At 36.0% G+C, this 22,910-nt stretch overlaps 1 protein-coding gene across 1 annotated transcript in view; it reads left to right on the forward strand.

Moving 5' to 3' along the window:
• quoa (quattro a) overlaps positions 1-22,910 on the forward strand; it is a gene marked incomplete at its 5' end in the record, with an annotated part of 66,895 nt that overhangs the window by 37,201 nt on the left and 6,784 nt on the right. Inside the window, 14 exons of the mRNA XM_081386551.1 lie at positions 9,147-9,344; positions 11,343-12,474; positions 12,658-12,825; positions 13,760-13,883; positions 14,069-14,162; positions 14,250-14,336; positions 14,462-14,578; positions 15,457-15,555; positions 15,713-15,864; positions 16,555-16,693; positions 17,417-17,539; positions 19,233-19,424; positions 20,329-20,620; positions 21,609-22,077. Of these exons, the coding sequence (XP_081242677.1) occupies positions 9,147-9,344; positions 11,343-12,474; positions 12,658-12,825; positions 13,760-13,883; positions 14,069-14,162; positions 14,250-14,336; positions 14,462-14,578; positions 15,457-15,555; positions 15,713-15,864; positions 16,555-16,693; positions 17,417-17,539; positions 19,233-19,424; positions 20,329-20,620; positions 21,609-22,077 (3,386 nt within the window). The remainder of the gene's footprint in view (positions 1-9,146; positions 9,345-11,342; positions 12,475-12,657; positions 12,826-13,759; positions 13,884-14,068; positions 14,163-14,249; positions 14,337-14,461; positions 14,579-15,456; positions 15,556-15,712; positions 15,865-16,554; positions 16,694-17,416; positions 17,540-19,232; positions 19,425-20,328; positions 20,621-21,608; positions 22,078-22,910) is intronic.

Raw genomic sequence — 22,910 nt, forward strand, 5'->3', positions numbered from 1 at the left:
TGTTTTCCTCTTGCCTTGCCAAGTAAGGCAAGGCAAGGCAAGGCAAGGCAAGGCAATGATGCTCATTAACTATGCCCTTGTAGCCGAGCTGCACCAATCACATCGGTGTATCTGATACAGGCTGGCCAAAGGCGAGCTAAACAGATGACGACAGTGATTGGTCGTAGTGTTATCCAATTGCGTGCATTGAGATTTTCAAATGCATGCTTGGTGCCACCCCTCGAGCTGGGCGATTTTCATTACTCAATGCCAGACCATTAATCTTTCAGATTTGGGTCTGGATTTCCAGGCTAGAGGAAAACTCTGTTTTCTACCATCTGATTCTATCAGATTAGTTTAAATTAAATTGCATTAACATTTCATAGTATTCACTTCAAGTTGCAATAAAAACATACATTTACTAGATAAATACACCCCTTGAAATGGCTGAAAGAGCCATTCCTTTAAAAAAAAAATAGACAAACTTGCTACTTGCTATTGAAGTACACTCGACTGTTTTGGGGTCAGTATATATAATAGAAAGCTATTTGACAACTTCTAATTGGTTCAAATATCAGATTTCAGTGTTTACTTTGAGGTCAAAATACTGCAGATACTTTACCACACTGCCAAATTTGACATTTTCAATGACCATATATTACAATATATATTACTAATGATTATGAATTATAGATCAATATGATTATTCCAATGTTTTATTCAAAATAATTAATGTCTCCTTATTATGATTATTCAGATATCGCCTTCATGTAGTCTGTAATATAGCTGGAAAGAAGGGGTTTAGAGAGACTGAATCCTTTATCGAACCGTTTCAGACACTGTGAGAAAAGGGCTGATGCTGCAATGTATATTAAGAGTGTTTTTTGACCTTGGATGCAGTCAACTTGTTGTAAGAGACTCCAAAACAAAATAAGGAGTCTTTAAAATAACATAATAGGTGCACTCTCATTCATATAGTACACATAGTATAGACATTAAACTATCTGATGTCAAGACCCTTCAATAATAGGTTCCTGCTTGTGTCTAAACTCTCCGTATCTGTTAAACACACACACACACACACACACACACACACACACACACACACACACACACACACACACACACACACACTCGCGCGCGCGCATCTGTCTCTCTCATTGAGTGGGTCGGGCCGGTTTAATGGCTGCTATCTTTAACTGCTATTTATCTAATGGATCTCTAGAGAACAGCAATTTCTCACTCAGCATGAAGAGAAATTACGAGCTGAGCGTCTACAGCACGTCTCTCTCTCTCTCTCTCTCTCTCTCTCTCTCTCTCTCTCTCTACCCGACTAACATTTGCATTTCTGTGTGTATGTGGTTTATATGGCAGATTTTTGTTTCCTTAAATGACTAATTGTGTTTGCATGTCTTTTGCTGATTGCATTTAGCAAGTAAGCAAAGGATTTGCCTTGGCTGCATGAGTAACTGTGAGTTACGTAACGCTGGTTCTGGGGAATGTGTCTCTGTGTTCTTCTCATGAGGTCTGTGACTGTGGTCAGCTGTTATCTGAGGGATCATTGTTGATTTGCACTTGTTAACCGTTCGACTGCTTTTACGAGGTTCTGTGTCTCGCCTTGAGTCATGGATTTACATATGGTAACAACTTTAAGTTTTACTGTATTAAAACTTTTACAGTATTTATATTAACGGTAATCTGTTAACTATCAACTTTTACAAAAATAAAGGTCTGTTAATTGGTTATTTATTGGCAGTAAAGAACTCCCTTTCATCAATAACATTTTGGCTTTATATGGTTCATTGGAAATTTAAAAAAAGATTTAAATGTTTAATTATAGATATTGATATTTCATATCAGATCAGCACACTGGTTTCTAGGTTCTTTAAAACACAAGTAATACCATGGTTTTCTAAAGAATCAAAAGTTCTCTGTAGTTTAAATCAAAAGTTTGTAGAATCAAACATTCTCTTGAAAACCTTTTATGTTTTTTCATTTGAACCTTCGTTTGTTTCAAATTTGAAACTGGATTCAGAAAAGCAGCTGAAAGTACTGAAATTAGCAGCTGATACAACCGACATGGTAAATACGATTATGACAGACTTAGTTTTGAATGAATAAAGAAATATTCCAGTCAACATGAAGTCAAAATAAACCTTATTTTTCTTGATCTTATAGCAAATCATTGCTGCAAAGTTTTTGTAATCTTCAAAATCAATGCAATTGCATTACATTAATCAAAATGTAATGCAAGGTATTATATATATATATATATATATATATATATATATATATATATATATATATATATATATATATATATATATATATATATATATATATATAAAATGTATAATTTTTTGGAAGTTATTAATGTGATCACTTTTCAAAGTTCTATAAAATCCTGATGTGGAAAATCATGTTACACTATTGTACTAAATCTACATTTTTATATGCACTAAATATTCATTAAATAATCATATTTCACTGTGAAATTTGTCACATTGTGAAAAAAATGCATTGCAAATGCCATTTCATGACGACTTTAGTACTTTATTTCTGTCATGACAACTCTGGAGTGTTTGGCATGGTAATAAATATGACAATGTTGATATGTTTGGTCTTGGTGAAATAGATCTGCTACACTGCTGCTGCTGTTTGTTCTTGTTGTTAATGCTGCTTCTGCTGCTGTTATTGCTACTGCTGCTGCTGTTATTGCTGCTGCTGAAGATTATTGCTGCTGCTGCTGCTGCTGTTATTGCTGCTGCTGAAGATTATTGCTGCTGCTGCTGTTATTGCTGCTGCTGTTATTGCTGCTGCTGAAGGTTATTGCTGCTGCTGCTGCTGCTGAAGATTATTGCTGCTGCTGCTGCTGTTATTGCTGCTACTGTTATTGCTGCTGCTGAAGATTATTGCTGCTGCTGCTGTTATTGCTGCTGCTGAAGATTATTGCTGCTGCTGCTGCTGCTGTTATTGCTGCTGCTGAAGATTATTGCTGCTGCTGCTGCTGCTGCTGTTATTGCTGCTGCTGCTGCTGCTGTTATTGCCGCTGCTGAAGATTATTGCTGCTACTGCTGCTGCTGTTATTGCTGCTGCTGAAGATTATTGCTGCTGCTGCTGTTATTGCTACTGCTGCTGCTGTTATTGCCGCTGCTGAAGATTATTGCTGCTACTGCTGCTGCTGTTATTGCTGCTGCTGAAGATTATTGCTGCTGCTGCTGTTATTGCTACTGCTGCTGCTGTTATTGCCGCTGCTGAAGATTATTGCTGCTACTGCTGCTGCTGTTATTGCTGCTGCTGAAGATTATTGCTGCTGCTGCTGTTATTGCTACTGCTGCTGCTGTTATTGCTGCTGCTGAAGATTATTGCTGCTGCTGCTGCTGCTGTTATTGCTGCTGCTGCTGCTGCTGCTGCTGTTATTGCTGCTGCTGAAGATTATTGCTGCTGCTACTGCTGCTACTGTTATTGCTGCTGCTGAAGATTATTGCTGCTGCTGCTGCTGCTGTTATTGCTGCTGCTGAAGATTATTGCTGCTGCTGCTGTTATTGCTACTGCTGCTGCTGCTGTTATTGCTGCTGCTGAAGATTATTGCTGCTACTGCTGCTGCTGTTATTGCTGCTGCTGAAGATTATTGCTGCTGCTGCTGTTATTGCTACTGCTGCTGCTGTTATTGCTGCTGCTGAAGATTATTGCTGCTGCTACTGCTGCTGCTGTTATTGCTGCTGCTGAAGATTATTGCTGCTGCTGCTGTTATTGCTACTGCTGCTGCTGTTATTGCCGCTGCTGAAGATTATTGCTGCTACTGCTGCTGCTGTTATTGCTGCTGCTGAAGATTATTGCTGCTGCTGCTGTTATTGCTACTGCTGCTGCTGTTATTGCTGCTGCTGAAGATTATTGCTGCTGCTGCTGCTGCTGCTGTTATTGCTGCTGCTGCTGCTGCTGTTATTGCTGCTGCTGAAGATTATTGCTGCTGCTACTGCTGCTACTGTTATTGCTGCTGCTGAAGATTATTGCTGCTGCTGCTGTTATTGCTACTGCTGCTGCTGTTATTGCCTCTGCTGAAGATTATTGCTGCTACTGCTGCTGCTGTTATTGCTGCTGCTGAAGATTATTGCTGCTGCTGCTGTTATTGCTACTGCTGCTGCTGTTATTGCCGCTGCTGAAGATTATTGCTGCTACTGCTGCTGCTGTTATTGCTGCTGCTGAAGATTATTGCTGCTACTGCTGCTGCTGTTATTGCCGCTGCTGAAGATTATTGCTGCTACTGCTGCTGCTGTTATTGCTGCTGCTGAAGATTATTGCTGCTGCTGCTGTTATTGCTACTGCTGCTGCTGTTATTGCCGCTGCTGAAGATTATTGCTGCTACTGCTGCTGCTGTTATTGCTGCTGCTGAAGATTATTGCTGCTGCTGCTGTTATTGCTACTGCTGCTGCTGTTATTGCTGCTGAAGATTATTGCTGCTGCTGCTGCTGTTATTGTTGCTGCTGCTGTTGCTATTGCTACTGCTGTTATTGCTGCTGCTGCTGCTGCTGCTGATGATGATTATTGCTGCTGCTGCTGCTGCTGCTGTTATTGCTGCTGTAGAGCAAGTATGGGACTTGCTACTGCCAGTACACAAATGACATGCTGCTGTGAACAAGTAAGGCATGCTGCTGCTGTACAATATAGCGTACATGAATTACCCGTAGCAGATCTATACAGGTGGAGCTGGGGAAGGTGGAGGGTTTCTGAAAGCGCACTGCAAATGCTGACCAAGTATTTGAAGGTTGAGCAGTGAACTCATTGGCTACTGTGCCCTAAAGAGAATTATATGATTGCAAGCAGATTGAGTTAAAGACCTATCAGCCGCCACCAGACAGTTTCATGACAGAACTTTGTTTTTATACATCGCTTTAAACAATACAGACTGTTTCAAAGAAGCTTCACACTAACAAAACGGTAATTAACTCTTGTCACTGTCATTATTGTGGCACGTTACTTTTAAAAGTACAAGGAAATCCCTGATAACAGGGACTCTCTCTCTCTCTCTCTCTCTCTCTCTCTCTCTCTCTCTCTCTCTCTGAACTGTGGACAGCCCCTTTTCAAAGACATAGCAGACAGACAGAGGAATCAGAGTCCTGCAGTTTTCAGTTTAGACAGACACGGACAGAATGGATGGATCCGCTTAACAACATAAATCACTTACTTGCTTCAGAGGGACTTCAGAAATAGTTGACATGGAGGTTTAACTGGAGAGGCGCTGTCGTCTGGTCAGAATGGTACGGTAACTTTTTTTGTTCTGTATTCAAATCTTCTGCACCTGTGACTTCATGTCATGAACTATGAATGATAATGCAAAGACATAATTTATAAACTGCCGTTTCATTCTGAAAACCAATTTGACACTGTGGCATTTTATAGAATCAATTCATAGCATGTATGGAAGTTTTAGACAGTGTTGTAAGTCGACAGTGAATCATAACGCATGACATTCCTCTGAGGAAAGTCAAGCGTCTCGTTCCTCATGCATCAGATGCTTGAATGCTCTTTGTTGCCTGACTGGCCTGGATAAACATGCAAACATTTGCTCCAACACGTGATTAAGGAATAGAATAGAGTTACTTTTTGTTATCTAATTCTCAATTAATAATTTTATCGACAAAATCTATGAAAAAAAAATTTGGTGTAGGTTTTACTTTGAAACGTATAAACCCTGAAAGTCAGTGCGAAGTTAAAATGGAAATCTGTTCTTGTTTTAGTCACTAAAGTGACTAGATTTATTATATGCACTCACTGACACAAATAAAATTGGTGTAGAAACCATTTTCACTTAGAAATTGCTAAAACAGCAAGTAACACAAACTAAATGTGAAGTCTGAAATAGTATTTTCTTGTAAAACTTACTCTAATATATATATATATATATATATATATATATATATATATATATATATATATATATATATATATATATATATATATATATATATATATAAAGTACCAGTCAAAAGTTTGGAAACATTACTATTTTTAATGTTTTTGAAAGAAGTCTCTTATGCTCATCAAGCCTGCAGTTAAAAAAAAAAAAAAAAAAAAGTTATATTATGAAATATTATTACAATTTAAAATAATGGTTCTCTTTTTTAGTATACTTTAAAATGTAATTTATTTTTGTGATGCAAAGCTGAATTTTCATCAGCAAGTACTCCAGTCTTTGGTGTCTTATGATCCTTCAGAAATCATTCTAATATCCTGATTTGATATTCAGTTATTATCAATGATGGAAACAGTTGTGCTGTTTAATATATTTTTTTGGAATACTTTTTTCAGGATTCATTGATGAGTAAAACGTTAACAGCATTTATTCATAAAAACAGCATTTATTCAAAATAAAAACATTTCTAACAATATAAATCGTTACCATCACCTTTTATCAATTTAACACATCCTTGTTGAATTAAAGTACTAATTTCTTTAAAAAAAATAGTTATTGTTCCCAAACTTTTGAACGGTAGTGTATATTGTTACAAAAGATTTCTATTCTAAATAAATACAGTTCTTTTTAACTTTTTATTCATCAAATAATCGTGAAAAAAGTATCTCAGGTTATAAAAAAAAATATTAAGCAGCACAACTGTTTCCAACATTGATCATAAATCATCATATTAGAATGATTTCTGAAGGATCATAAGACACCAAAGACTGGAGTACTTGCTGATGAAAATTCAGCTTTGCATCACAAAAATAAATTACATTTTAAAGTATATTAAAAAAAGAGAACCATTATTTTAAATTGTAATAATATTTCATAATATTTTTATTATTTTTTTTATTTTTTTTATTTTTTTAACTGCAGGCTTGATGAGCATAAGAGACTTCTTTCAAAAACATTAAAAATAGTAATGTTTCCAAACTTTTGACTGGTACTGTATATATATATATATATATATATATATATATATATATATATATATATATATATATATATATATATATATATATATATATATATATATATATATATATATATATATATATATTGTTTTTGTTTTTTTTTTTTTTTTTTTTTAACAGTGCTATAGGATATTGTTTATATTTGAGTGTCTCTGCGTATGAGAAACTGGACACTTGTGTTCAAGAATCACTCCTACATCCCAACACACACACAGAACATCAGTCATGTGATTTGATGGATGGCCGCTGAGGTCAGAGGAGATTCGAGGTCGCTGCGAGAATATTTCAGCAAGTCCTCAAACGTGGCGTCGGTTTCTCACTCGACATAAATGCGGATCATCAGTCAGAAATATATCGGGCAGGACAGATCCAGTATCACATACGTGTCCATTCTCACATCAGACACTTACTAACCCACACAAGATAAAACTCGAGAAATTATCCGAGCTGGATTCAATCGTATAGGAGTATCAATAATAATATAATAATAATAATAATAATAATAATAATAATAATAATAATAATAATAATGAAGGTAATCTATTTTCAAAGATTTTTGTTTGAAATGATCATACCAGTAAATACTGTAAAGTCACTCAAAAGCAACTGTAATTTGCAATCTCAGCAGAAATGGAAAGTTGATTTATTTTTTATGAAAGTTAAAAGTGCATTATTTTGAAGAATTTTCTTTTTTTTTAAAGAATCTGAACTGCCTGAAACGAGTCGTCAGTAATTCCAGTCTCACTTCCTGCTTCCTGCCATCTGACTAATCAGAGCAGAGGAAGCTTACAGAAAGGCAGGGTTTAGAGAGACCGAATCTTTATTGAACCGTTTCAGACAGATGATGCTGCAATGGATATTATGAGAAAATTAAAGTGTTACAATGGATGCATGTAAACCAATATAGGAGACTCCAAAACAAAATTATGAACTTTAAAAATAGTATAATAGGGACAAGTAAAAAAATATTACATTTAAATTTGTATTTATTTTTATTTCTTCTTTTGGATTGTATATACAGTAATAATTCATCTAATAATTGATCTGGACAGTATCCTGTGTGATCTATAACAGTTGAGCGGTCCCCGTCTCTGGTTTCTCTAACATCTTTGGGCCCTTGCCCTTAAATGTACACCTCTATGGTGTGCGTATATGCGTGCACATGCTTGAGCCCACTGGACACTAGGAATGTCCATTAACCCCGCTGAACCAGCAGAGCGGCTAAATCCAGATCCAGAGACTAAAGGGGAGGATTTGGGCCTGAGGGTCAGAGAACTCAATCTGAAACTGAAACTGAAAACTCCCTACAGACTGTCTCACACACCTGTCTGTCTGTTGGTGATACTCACTTGATTGAAGTCTTGTGTTTTTTGGTTGTAAGTCGAGCTGAATATACAGGAGAGACTAATTCTCAGGCAGAGCGGCGGCTCGAGTCGTGGGGTTCGCAAATGGATCTGGCAGAGGGGTTAGAGACGGGCTTCGCCCTTTCTCTGCCTTCACTTGCCAGGTCCAGTGTCTCATCTCAGGGTCAGAAGCACGCTTCGCGGTTACTTCCACCCCAAATGAGGCACCAGGACTGCAGTTATCCAGTTCTGAGGAGCTGAATGTTGTAGTTATCAAAACAGACTCGCCATTTCATGTAAAGCAAACAGCCTTTTGAATCGTGTCATTCTCTGCCATCACTATATTATAAGCGGGTATACACACGGTTAAAGTGTTTGTTTGGGGGCGCTGCATGCACGTCAGTGTGGGCTGACAGTTTCATTCATTAAAACTTTCCCTATGTGTAGAAAAACACACGCACTATCGGAAGTTTTAGCTCCGCCCCTGTTGAGTCTGAGCTAGCTCGGATCTTGCGCTTGCTGAGGCAGTGCGTAGATTATGGGTCAACATAAAGAATCTACGGCTTGGATAGATTATGGGTCAACAATATATTTATAAAGTGGAGGAAACTGAGCTCAATAAGGATTTCCCCCTTTTCTCTTTTTCCTATTATCACAACTAAAATGTGTGTTTGCAAGCTATGATTCTTTTTGTATTCAAATATGGATATTCAGCCTGTAATTCAGACTATGAAATACTTCTGATTGTTATTGGCTGCATTTAAATTTGAGAAATTAAATGAAATATCTTTCTGGCCTTTTAGCTGCATGAAATACTATGCACTTTCTTCACAGAAAATGTAAATGTGCTATTTATTATTTTCATGGACTGCATGTCTGTGTGTCCCACAGAACCCAGAGTCCCTGGACTCGTCCATCCAGAGCTGTCTGTCTGTCCTCTACCCACCGTTTGAGGTCACGGCCTCCACTGTCCTCAGCCAACTCTTCCAGGTCATCGATGCTCGTTACCACGGAGACGCCCTCCGGTGTCTGACCGACTTCCTTATCCCTGCCAGGCATCTTCTGGAGAGAGTGCAGCAGTCGGCCTGTGTGAGTGTGTGTGTGTGTGTGGGGGGGGGGGGATTTGTATATATAAGTGACCTTAGAAATTACAGTCGAACTAATAACATACAAAAAAGGCTGCTAGTTACAGGACCTACAGATGTTTCTTCAAGTATGGGCACTGTAGAAACTTATAAAATAAACTCTTGTGAAGGGGTCCTATTGTGCTTTTTTTTGTTTTTTACATTTTCTTTAGTGTGTAATGTTGCGGTTTGAGCATGAAAAAGCTCTGCAAAGTTACAAAGTTATTCTCCATATCAGTGTCAGAGTTTCTGAACTTCCTGAACTTCATTGTAGTTTTGAGTTTTCTTCCCGGGAACAAACACGTCACAATATTCCTCATTTAAATTATTAATATGCAGAATAAAGGGGCGGGGCCTGGTTGAGTTAGTTAGTAGTGTGTTAAAACTGGTGTTTATGGTAAGGGGTGGGACATTTCCCAAACACACTCGAAGTGCTTGACCAATCACAACACACTGATCCAGCCGACCAACCAGAGCACAGTGCGCTTTTCAGAAGGAGGGGCTTCATAGAGACAGAAACTAAACAGAGCGTTACTGACAGACTGGGAAGAGAGGAGCCGCAACAATGGAGAATATGAGGAAAATAATCAACATTCAAGCAGGAAAACCTGTTCTAGTAGAGCCCAAAAACAACATCAAGACTTTGTAAAAGGGCATAATAGGGCATTAAATGTGACCATCAATAAATATGAATATAATTATATATTTTATTTTTATAAAAATCAATCTAAGACATCAAATGCCCAAAGTTGAAGAAACACCCTTACACTTTCTCTTATGAATGCATATTATGTTGTTGGAAAACAAACAATGGAAACAGTATTAACTACTCTTATTCCTTTAAACTGCAAATGCTTTCTGATTACTAAAAACACAACATTTTCAAACTGACATTAATGTCTGAAAATTGTTAGAAGCACATTATCTGATGTTATTCATCCGCATCAGTCTGAGTTCAGCTAATATGAGAGGCTCTCGGACAGATCATCACTCCGATATCTTATTGAGATAAGTGTTTCAGACCGTCGCAGTATCTGAGGTCAGTCAGTGAGTGACTGTGATGTCCGTCTGCTCAGATGATTATAGGACATGTCTTTGATATCAAGAGTATCGCTCCATGCTGTTCACATAATGCACTGTCCTTCAAAGCCCTTCTTCAGTCTGCCTCCACAGATATTCATCTGAAGCCAGTGCCATGGGCTGCACTGCATAATTTTCAATTCATAATCACTATCTATATTAGTAAAAGAAGAATGATCTTAATTTAATTGTCTGTTGTTACTTAATTCTTGGCTGTCAGCATTTAACATTGGAATGTGAACACTTAAAAAGGCTTTAAAATGATTAAAACACTTACATGTGACATGTTGAGGAAGTCTTATTGCTTCATTATTTACAAATCAAATGTTGTTTTCAAAATGCATGAATATGCACACGTTTCATTGGTCCTAAAGGTAATATTTACTTTGGGAGTGAATTATATCTATCTATCTATCATTCTATCATTTGTTCTATCGTTCATTTTATTGTTCTATCATTCTTTCTACCATTCTATCCATCCATCCATCCATCCAAGGCTTTTCAAAACTTTTTAACACTGTAAAAAATGATATGATCAATAAGTTATAACATGTTTTTTTACATTGCTTTAACTCATCAAAATAAGTTCACATACAATATACAAATTTCAACAAATTTCTTTTTTGTCAGTTTAATGTAACTTTAGTTGATTGTTAAAAAAAGAGTTAAAGTAAATTAAGTACAGTGACAAGGTTTTTATTTTAAAAAAGTTTTATGAATTTTTTTATTAATATTTTAAATTCCTTTTAACTGCTTCCTTTGGATGCAGCATTCCAATTTGAATTGTAATTGTAATTTGAATTTGAATATGAATATGTTTGCTGCCTAATTTCAAATTTAAATGTTAAAATTCCAATTGGAATTCTCTGTGTGTCCTGAACAGGCTCCGTACTCTCAGAGGGTGTTCAGCTGTGCCGGGTGGCCTTTGTGTTTAGAGGATCGCATCGTGATCCAGCTTGCTCCCGTTAACCCTTTGCTGCTCAGACCGGGAGACTTTTACCTGCAGGTTGTGCAGTGTGCGAACCAGGCCGCCCGCATCGTGGTCCAGAGCCTTTTAGAGGTGGAAACCCCAATACCCGAGACCTCTTACCCCAGCATCTTCACTGAAGCCTGGCTTCAGGAGCTCAACGACGGGAGACATGGAACGCCTCTGGCTTGCTGCGTCCTCAAAACCGAGCAGGGCATAGTCAAAGTTCCCTGGGAAGAGGTGGCCAACCCTGAATTCAAGGACAATCGGAGTATGGCCTCCTCGTCTCCGTCAAACCAACAGGAGTCTTTGAGTTTGTGCCGTCCACACACACCTCCCCCTTCTAATTTCTCCGTAGAGACGAGGATTTGTCCTGCACGGGATGGTATAGCAGTGTCCTTGCGTTTGATAGACAGCAGTAGTAGTTCCAGACACGCTGAAATGGATCCGTCTGGGATGCGGCCGGTGGGATGGGTGTCTCCAAACACATGGGACAGCAGAAGTAAGAGCAGTTTGGTAAGCAATTGCAATGCTCTAAAGGACCTTACCAAAGAAACCCAAGGATATTCACAGACTCCTCTGCTGAGGTCCAGCGGTGCGACTCGGGACCGAACTGCTTGTGTGCGCACCGTGAGGTTCGCAGAGGAACCCTGTACGCCGTGCATGCAGAGGAAACACGGGACCAAAGCCCAAAAATGCCGGTTCATGGAAGAACCCATTAAACCCAAAGGAAGATCTGAGCGTCCAAATGAACATGCGCAGGAAACTCCAGATCAGTGCAGCTCTTCAAAAACAGATCGGTTAGGAAATTCCTCCAGCGGAGGGCGTGAGGAACAAACCCAGAACAATTCCCAGAACTGTTTTACTCCGCCTGTGGTTGGGACGTCTGAGAAATGCCACATTGTTGTCCAAGGACAGACAAGTGAGGTGGACAGAAGCAGCTACTTAGAAATGATCCCAAGGCTCCATGTGGTTCCAGGGAAGAAAACCACCACTTTTGGGCTCGTGTCTCCGAAGTTAAACAGAAGACGATTCGTTGTGACTCAAGGTTTGGATTATATCGGTTTCTTCTAGGCAAGATGCTAATCTAAGAAAAAAGGAGGAAAAGATCAAATATTTTCAATATGTTTTATTTAAAGACATGATATTACAGTCCTTATGATCATCATATTAAAAGCAAAACAATCTCTTTGAACATGTTTTTAATGCATGTCGACTTATTCCTTTGAAGATCTCTCTCAGGACCCAAAAACTCTGTCGCCTCCTGTTAGTGGACCGCGGATAAATCATTCAGACTCCCCAGCGCAAGCTGAAACAGAGAGACCACCATCCAGATCATCAACTCCTACTCCACTTAAAGCTGATGGCCTTCTTCACTCAGGAATCGTGTGTCTAACAGGTAAAAAAAAACAAGTTGAGTCAGACCTTTGTCTTACAATTTCTTTTGATCACGTAAATGCATTTTATGCCTTGCAAATTAAAATGGATGTGTAACCATTTTGAATGGTTGAATGATCTGGCTGTCTGATATACTGTAGATAAGTCGTATGATTTGTGTCAGTCTTGGTGGTAGCATTATTATTAAAAATGAGTTAAAAATAATTAACCAATCAGTAATGCTTTGCATTAAATGCCATTATTTTCCAACTATTATTATAAATAATCTTTGTAAAGAAAACATTTGATGATTTTTTTTATGTATAAAAATTGTATAATAAATAATATATTGTCAATCATATATTTTTTATAATAAATCCAAAAAATAATTACATTTGAAATTAAAATAAATAAATGTAAATGTATTTTTAAATTATAAATTTAAGTGTACAAATATTAAAAAATGAATAATTTAATTCATTTTAATTCAATAAACTGTATATTTTTATTTTAAATTATACATTTATAAATAAGTAAATAAATAATTATGTGTGTAATAAATAATAGTTTTCAGTAATTATTTGAATGAAACCTAAAAAAATGCATTTAAAATAAATATAAACATAAATATATTTTAATTTAAATAAAAATAAATAAATGCATTTAAAATAAATATAAACATAAATATATTTTAATTTAAATAAAAATAAATAAATGCATTTATCATATGTATATATATATATATATATATATATATATATATATATAAACTTTTAAATAAATACAATTGTAAAATTGTATAATGTTTTATATCTTCATATAATGTAGATGTCTATACAATGTTCACAACGCAGGTTGTGATTTCTATTGGAACTGAATGTTTTATACACTCCGCAAGGCAAATGAAAGCATTACCCACAGTCCAGCGTCCATCTAACCTCATCTGCCTCCTCCAGGTGGACAGGACCGTTCAGGTCGAGCAGTTCTGGAGATTTACGGAGATCATCAGGTCATCACTTCTGCACACATCTCAAGCCAGGAGATCTGCAAACTTCTGCTGTACTTCCACACCATCACCAGGTACAACAGCACTCACTAATACAGATCAACAGCATTGTCATTTTAAGCTTTCAAATTTTCGTGGTTATTTGGAATATTGTGTAAAATAAAGGTTTTCAGCAAATGTGGAAATATAATTTGCTACCTTTAAATTACATTTGTATGCATTATATCAGCAATTTGAATGTTAACTGTGTGTTTTGTAGGAAAGAGATGAAAGATGTAGGGATGACGGTGGTGTTTGATGCACGGAAGAAGCCGCCGCATCCAGAGTTTGCCAAAGCTCTCCTGATGCTCCAGGTGGCCGTGTGGTTTTTTTGGGTTAAAAGTGTAGCTTGTGATTTCTAAATAAATATTTGAGCACTAAATCTTGAGCGTTGTCCACAGGAACAGGATCCTCGTGCAGTGCACTGGATTCTTCTGCTGGTGAATAAGAACAATCTCCACAGTCATGAGAAAAGGCCCGGCGTTACGGTCAGAAGAGTTGCTGTTTTCCCCCAATAATCACACACACACCTGGCTTCAGAGGTTCTCTTGATGATATAGTTGTGCATGTAAGATTATTTCTCACAGACTTTGATCTTCTCAACGCTCTGCAGATGGAAACAGTGACGTCATTTAAGGCTCTACATAAAACAGTGGACGTCAGTCAGATAACTGCGGCTCTACACGGGTCCTTACCGTACAATCACTGTGACTGGATACAAATACATCAGGTACATTATTGTGTAGCCAGCATTATTAATAAAATGTTAATGTATTATTATTATTATTATTATTAATTAGTATTTTATACATATAATATTATAATAGATAATAAAAAATATTTAATATAATATTAATATGAAATTATATTTAAATATAATTATATAACATAATATTTACATTATCAGTTATAATAGTATAATAATAATATATTTAATATATTATCATTTAAATTATATTGTATTATTTTAAATTAAATCATATTTTAATATTTATTATATAATATTTTGCTTTTTTTACATTTTAATTAGTTTTATTATATCAAAAATAATATTACAATTCATTATATTATGTTAAATTATATGTAAAAATTATATTGTAATATGCATTATATATATATATATATATATATATATATATATATACAATATATTAATACACTATTTAAAAAATAATATTGTTATATTTATTATTATTACTACTACTAATATTATATATTTATATTCATTATTATTATAGATAACATTATATAATATAATATATTAAAACGATTATTATTATTATTATTATTATACTGTCAATTATAATTATAATATATTAACATTATTATATATTAAATTACATTATTTTTTAAATAATATTGTAATATGCATTATTTATTGTTATTACTATGTATGAATTATTATGTAATATATTTATTATATCGTATTATAGTAAATCAATTATGAAATTATTATAATATTTATGATTATATATTTATTATTTTGTAAATATTAACACATTATTATTATCATTATTATTATAATTTTTTAATAAATTAGCTATTTTACTTAAAGGTTTCTCTAACCTTGCATATCTGTACAAACATGCTCCACTTTTTCTGTTACAGAAACTGTATCCATTTGTGTCAGACCTGCAAGAGGCGTCCGCTCTGCTATCAGGAGCTATAAAGAAACTGGAAGGTGTTCATAAAATCGACACAGTGCAGGTAAAGTAATACATTTATATCTGCTCTCGTCCTGTCATAAACTGACTGCCTCCAAACTAAATTTATCCACAAATAAAAGCATGCTGTTCTTACTTAAAGAGGATGCACAGACCTCTGTGAATATGTAAAATGGCAGAAATTCTTGTGTGGAAATCAGGATGTGCATCAGTGCATTGAGGAGCAGGCAGCTCTAATGAAGGAAGTGATGGAAGACACGCGATTGGTTGGCTTGCAGAGGGGAGGCGGAGCCATGCTGGCCAGGCTGAGGCTGGAAACTGATGTGAGGTCGCCACACTGTGAACAGAGCTGGTAAAGACACACAATTCCACACACTTTACTCTCAAGCTTATGGAAACTCGTTTACACCACAGAATGAAAAATAAAACAGGTAATTGCAACTTTATATCTCACAATTATGACTTTTATCCTAGAATTGTGTGATATAAAGTCACAATTGCCTGATATAAAGTCACAATTAACTCGAATAATAAACAAATTTTTTTTTCTCGGAATTGCATGTTTATATCTCGCAATTTTGACTTTATAACACGCAATTGCGAGTTATAAATTCAGAATTGCATGATATAAAGTTGCAATTGCGTGTTATAAAGTCAGATTTGCAATATAATTGTACTTTATAACATGCAATTGCGAGTTATAAATTCAGAATTGCATGATATAAAGTTGCAATTGCATGTTATAAAGTCAGAATTGCAACTTTATATCATGAATTGAGACATAACCTCACAATTCTGAGATAAAAAGTCACAATTATCTTTTAAAATTTTATATTCTGTGGCGGAAAAACGCTTCCATAAAACTTGAGCTAGATAAATGACTAAGCAATTAAACTACAATATAGTGTATTCCAATATCACTTCAAAGTACATGTGATGTGATGGAATCACCAGTAATGGTGGAATGGAAAAAACACATTCTACTGATCGTGCATTTAATATTGAAGATCCCTGATGGAGTAAATCACCTGTTTTACCGCAGTGAGGTGATTGACACAGTCACACACCTGTACAACGCCATGGAGGAGCAGGTGCATGTTCTGGCCAGGAAGTCCAATGTGTCCCTGCAGCACCTGGACTTCCTGTTACAGCTCAGAGAGATGGAGGCCAGGTTTGCAAAGGTACAATCATAGAGCTGCTCACAAAACACAAATGAAAGGCTTTGAAAAATCAAAGGTTTTAGTACTACGGTAAAGCCACAATATACAGTACACTACCGTTCAAAAGTTTGGAGTCATACACATCTAACGCAGTAAATGCATGTCATTTATTTTTTTTTAAATAATAGAATAGAAGAGAAATTACGATTTTTTTATGTTATTGAAATAAGTCTCTGATGCTCGCTAAAACATTAATTATTTGATTGAACGCAGTAATTTTACAGTAAGATTATACAGTAATAACAGTATTATTGTAAATCTTTAAAATAACTGGTTTCTATGTGAATACTGTAAAATGTAATTTATTCCTGTGATAATTTTGAGCATCATTACTCCAGTCTTCAGTGTCACATGATCCTTCAGAAATCATTATAATATGATGATTTGCTGCTCAAGAAACATTTCTGATAATTATCAATATTGAAAACAGTTATGCTGCTTCATATTTTTATGAAAACTGGGATTTTCTGGATTCTTTGATTAATAGAAAGTTCAAAAGAACAGAGTTTATTTAAAACAGAAATCTTTTGTAACATTATAAATGTCTTTACTGCATTTCTGCTGAATGAAGGTGTTAATAAAAGTAAAAAAACAACAACTTTTGAACAATAGTGTACATTCATCTTCTGCATCTGGAGTAGTTAGATCTGTAGCGTGTAGTTCAGTAAGCGTGTCTGTGTGTAGATGAAGGAATGGTTGGACACAGAAGGAGAAACGCAGCTCCTGCAAGCCGAATCTGTGGACGACTCCAGTGAACGAATCCAACACACACTGCAGAGTTTCCAAGCTTTTCTCTCCGAAGCAAACGTAAGTGAGAGTCAAGAAACGTAATGCTGTGCTGCTGCAGAAGTGACTTCATTTAGGGATTCAACTAAATCTTTTCTCGTGTTATGCATGTTTTAAAATCATAAACCCAGCTAACAAATATGTTTTAAGAACGTTCCCATTAGGTTATGAAAACGTTATTTCTGAACATTCAAAACGTTACTTTTTTTTTTTTTTTTTTATTGGGGGGGGGGGGTGTTATGCGAACATTAGACAGTAAACAAAAGACAGTCTCAAAAACAGTTTGAAATCGGTGGTGTTTCTGATGTCACACTGAGTGAGTGACTGGAGGCGGGGCTCATTAGCATATTCATAGAACCGCATTTACTAAATGTGGTGAATGTACTAAAGGGTGTAGAGTAACATTCAGGATATTTTAAGGCATGAAGCCTTAAGCCTTTATAAGGCTTTTATAATACATTTAAAAACATTTTAATATGTAATTTTGGTGATCAAAGACGAGTTTTAAGGGATACAATTATTAACTTTAAGGGAACACTCCATTTTATCATTTGACAAACATTTATGGGAATGTTACTTTTGAATGTTCTCTGAACATTCTGAAACAAAAAAACAAACAAACAAACAAAAAAACATTAGACAACCGTCCAACTAAAACATTTCAGAAAAAAAATTATATAAAAAATTCAAGAACGATGTATAAATAACATTTTTGTGCTACTGTTTTGAGAACATTATCAAAGACCAGATAACTCTGAACGAATGTTCTATTAACGTTACTGGAAGAACATTTGTTCATGACTTTGAAAGAACCTTGCCAGAACGTTAGCTGAATTTCTGTTTTCCCTGTTCCTGATCATTAATTAGGCTACGTTTACACGACAACAATATGCTTAAAACGGAGACGTTTTTCCTTTGAGTTGACACCAATGTCAAAACGATCCCCATTCACGCGGATCCACGAAAACAATTAAAAATGCTGTATTCTGCTGCCAGGCCATTAGATGTTAATGAAAAACTATAGACTGTTTTTTAGTTGTTTACACAGAGACCGTTTTCAAAAACTTGCACTTTGAAACCCGTTTTCAAAAGTTTGTGTTTTCAGGCACCAAAAACGCCATTGTCGTGTAAACGAACGGCCAGAACGCATCAAGAGTTTTACGTTTTTTAGTTGAAAACGGTGTGGTGTAAACAGCCTCTCTGGTAGTTAATTAGTTCCTGCACCGGTTCTGTTTTACGTTGATTGTGTGTATTTAAGCCCTCGGTTTCCTTTGTTTCATTGTTCGGAATCGTCTTTGTTTCATGTGGTTGTGTGTTAGTTCATCCCTGCAATCTCCTGGATGTTCCTTTGTGGATTAATAAAGAAGTGTTTGTTTGGATTCTCTTGCGTCCTGCAATTACTACACCTTCGGTTCTTAACTCAATTCTAAAGAAGGCTTTATGCCAAAAAGGTTGAAGAAATATCTTAAATGATTGCATAAGATGGGTCGTTTAACAAGGTATTTCCATTTCTTCTAGAGATAAAGTATGTTTACAAGCTGCATTATTCATAAAAAATTATTAAAACTAAATACTGTACATACAATTATCCCCTGATGGAAGGGTTCTATGTATGAAGCATCTGACAGAAAGAACCCTTTAAGATTCCATATAGAACCTTTTCTTCTAAGAGTGTGGGAAGCTGTTTAACCGTGTGTATTTGTTGAAACACCAGGAGCGAAAGCACCAGGCGATGATGCTGGTGTCCGACGCGGAGAGAGTGCAGGGGCCGAACTATCCCGAGACCGAGGTGTTTCACAGGATGGTGTCCACGTTTAAATCCAGCCTGGCTGAGTTTGTGTCTCGGGCCGAGCACTGCTGTGAAGAGATGGGGATGATGGTGTACGTCTGCCACTTCTGCGAGAGGGTACGTCCGACAGTTTCATTAATTTCTTCACATACTTTATATATCAACTAAAACCAAAACATTCATATTATATATGCTTATTACAATGAATTCCAGTTAGCTTGCACCATGATTCTCTAAGGCCATATTCAGCATTTTTTGCATGTGCAGATTTTATTGAGATGGGTTTTTGAAAGTCAGGACAGCAAAAAAAAGAAAGAAAAAGAAAAAAGCATATTTGGAGGTGGTTTGAAATGTGATTTTTACAGATGCGGCCGCTCAAGTCAGATTTCAAATTGTCTTTTGGGTCACTCTTAACAGGACACACAACGATAACATCAAAACCAGTGACCAGTGATCAATTTAATGTGTCCTTTCTGAATAAAAAGTATTAACATCTTACAAAATAAAAAATAAAAAAATCACACTGACCCCAAACTTTTGTATAATGTATGGCTGCAAAATGCATATTCTCTTCCAGGTTTAATCAGTCCTGCCAATATAGTTAAAATTCAGATCATGAGATCATGCTGCCATCTTGTGTTTTATGTTATAACTAGTCATCAAATATAAACTTGCCTTCTTTCAAAAAATACATCTGGTTAGTTCAACAAAGAAATTTCAGTAACACTATTTTACAGTGTCCTTGTTACATGTACTTAGTAATAACAGTAATAAATTATGCATAATTACATGTAACTAACCCTCAACCAAATCCTTATCCTACCCAATAAGTACATGTAGTTGCTTATTATTACTCAGTACTTAAATATATAATTACACTGTAACAATGACACCAAGTAAAGTGTAACCGAAATTTCCTATTGATATCAATACAGTACTTGTTATGGAGTTTGAACTTTTTAATCCATATTATGCCAAAAATCCCCCCCAAAAATCATGAACAAATCGATCTCTCTCTCAGGCTTCAGCCGTGGCCAGCGACTGCAGGCGATTTTTGGATCAGGATCAGTATTGCGGTTCCCCAGATGAAGAGAGCTGGGCCCGTCTCCATGCTCACCTGCAGAGGTTAGACGAGTTTTCTCCCGAACACTTCCAGGACGTGAGAGCGCAGGCGTGCTCCAGCCCCAGGGCTCTGCGGGTGTGGGACGCCGCCTGGATCCACTGCCAGGACGTCCGGCGCCGGCTGGAGGAGAGACTGGGAGGAGCTCAAACACCCGCTGGACGAGGCTCTGACTGGCTGGAGAAGATTCCAGGTGAGGATTCAGGAGCATCTGTAAGATAGGGTGGGGCGGAATGATATGGATGTTTGATTATGTCCCGGAATAAAAAAAAAAATAATAATAATTGCGACTTTTATCTCACAATTCAGGCTTTTCGCCCCTCAGAATTCTAAGTTATAAACTTAAAATTGCGAGTTTGCATTGAGTTATTAACATATCACAATTCTGTTTTTTGTGTATTTTATTCAGCAGAATAATTATTATTTTTTTGTTGTTGTTATTTCTGCCACAGAATAAAAAAAATGTAAAAGATAATTGCGACTTCTCACAATTCAGGCTTTTTTCCCCTCAACATTTTTCACATCTTGCAATTTTTACTTTTTTTCTCCTCACAATTCTGTTTTTTGTTGTTGTTGTTTCTGCCACAAAATAAGAAAAAGGATAATTGTGACTTTTTATCTCACAATCTTATCTCTTCTTTTCTCAGATTTTTGTTTAAAATCTCTTTATTCTTTGTTTTTTATTGTTTTTTGTTATGTTTTGTTTTTCATTGCACTCTCTCACAATTCAGCCATTTTTTTCTCTCCCAGTAGTGAGTTTATATCTTGCGATTCTGTTTTTTTTTTTTTTGGGGGGGGGGGGGGGGGGGGATTTGGGTCCTGCCACAGAATAATAAAAAAAGGTAATTGCCCATTTTTATCTCATAATTCAGGCTTTTTTTCCCCTCTCACAATTTTGAATTTATATTTTATAAGTTCTGACTTTTTTTCTCAGATTTATGAGTTTACATCATACAATTCTGTTGTGTTTACATTCTAACAATTCTCTTTTTTTATTCTGTGTTAATTATTTATTCTGAATAAAAAAAAAAAAATAAGGTAATTTCGACTATTTATCTCACAATTCTAACTTTTTTTAATTATTATTCCAAATAAGCTTCCATATTTGTATATTTTTTCTTTTTTGTTCTTATTTTAAATAACAAAAAAAACTATATTGTGATATATCTCATTTCTCCAAGATTTTGGTCCTACGGCCGGTCCAGTACAAGATGAGCAGGAGTTTGTGCCGGATCCGTCAGAGAGCAGGGCGAGTCGATCGAGAGACAGCATGCACACCACCGTCACCTGCTTCAACTTCAGATCCAACCACAAAACCCGGAGAGAGTCCAAAACCCCACAGACCGCCAAGGAAAATTCGGCAGACTGCGGGCAGAGAGGCAGAAACGTGAGCAGAAGAGCTTCCCAGGACCAGAAGCCGGTCGCAGGCTCGGGTACGGTGGGCTGTCAGTGGTTCCCTTGGCAAGCGGCGAACAGAAACATCAAGAGATCTGAGCTCCACATCACAGAGCCCATCCTCTCACAGGACCAGGAGTACGGGAACCCTCGTCGCGGCAGCTTCTGCTCTCAGACGGCCCGTGGATCCGAGACCGACTGGAGAACTGATGGAGGAAACACTGCATCCAGCCCAGAAAGCCCAAACAGAACCATGTGAGTTATATTGTGTTCTTGTGCCCATTCCAGACGCTTGAAGACAACATGGAATTAATATTGATACCGTTTACTTGGTAACACTTTACAACACTGTTCATTAGTTAACTACATTAGTTAGCATGATCTAAGAATGAACAGCATTTATTAATCTTTGTTAATGTTAATTTCAACATTTACTAATATTTTATTAAAATCTTGGGTTACACTTTATTTTAAGGTGTCATTGTTACACTGTAATTATATATTTAAGTACTGATTAATGTTAAGCAACTACATGTACTTACTATAGGGTTAGGATTTGGTTGAGGGTTAGTTGCATGTAATTATGCATGATTTACTGTTATTACTATGGTAAGTACATGTAACATCTGTAAAAAGGACACTAAAATAAAGTGTTATCAAATCTTGTTAACATTAGTTAATGCACTGTGAACTTGCATGAACAAACAATGAACAGCTGTATTTTTATTAAATAACATTAACAAAGATTAGCAAACACAGTAAATAATATTGCTCATGGTTAGTTAATGTTAGTTAATTCTTTAACTAATGTTAACTAATGAACCTTATTGTAAAGTGTTACCGTTTACTTTAATAAATGTTTCCGGTCTAATTGTAAAAAAAAAATCAGTGTGAATTGTTCTAAAAAGTCAATGTTTTTTTTTAATAACCTTTAATTAAAAAGTAACAATTTTCTCTGCCTTTGAAACAACTTTTCTTTTTCTCCAAACTTTTAAACAGTAGTGTATAACAGGGAAAATATTCTCAATATTTTTCATTTGCTATTTCTTTCTCTGTCCAAAAGCTTTCACTGATGTCAGAAAGGTAAA

The sequence above is a fragment of the Scardinius erythrophthalmus genome (assembly GCF_964197995.2).
Source record: "Scardinius erythrophthalmus genome assembly, chromosome: 15".
Classification (NCBI taxonomy): Eukaryota; Metazoa; Chordata; class Actinopteri; order Cypriniformes; family Leuciscidae; genus Scardinius; species Scardinius erythrophthalmus.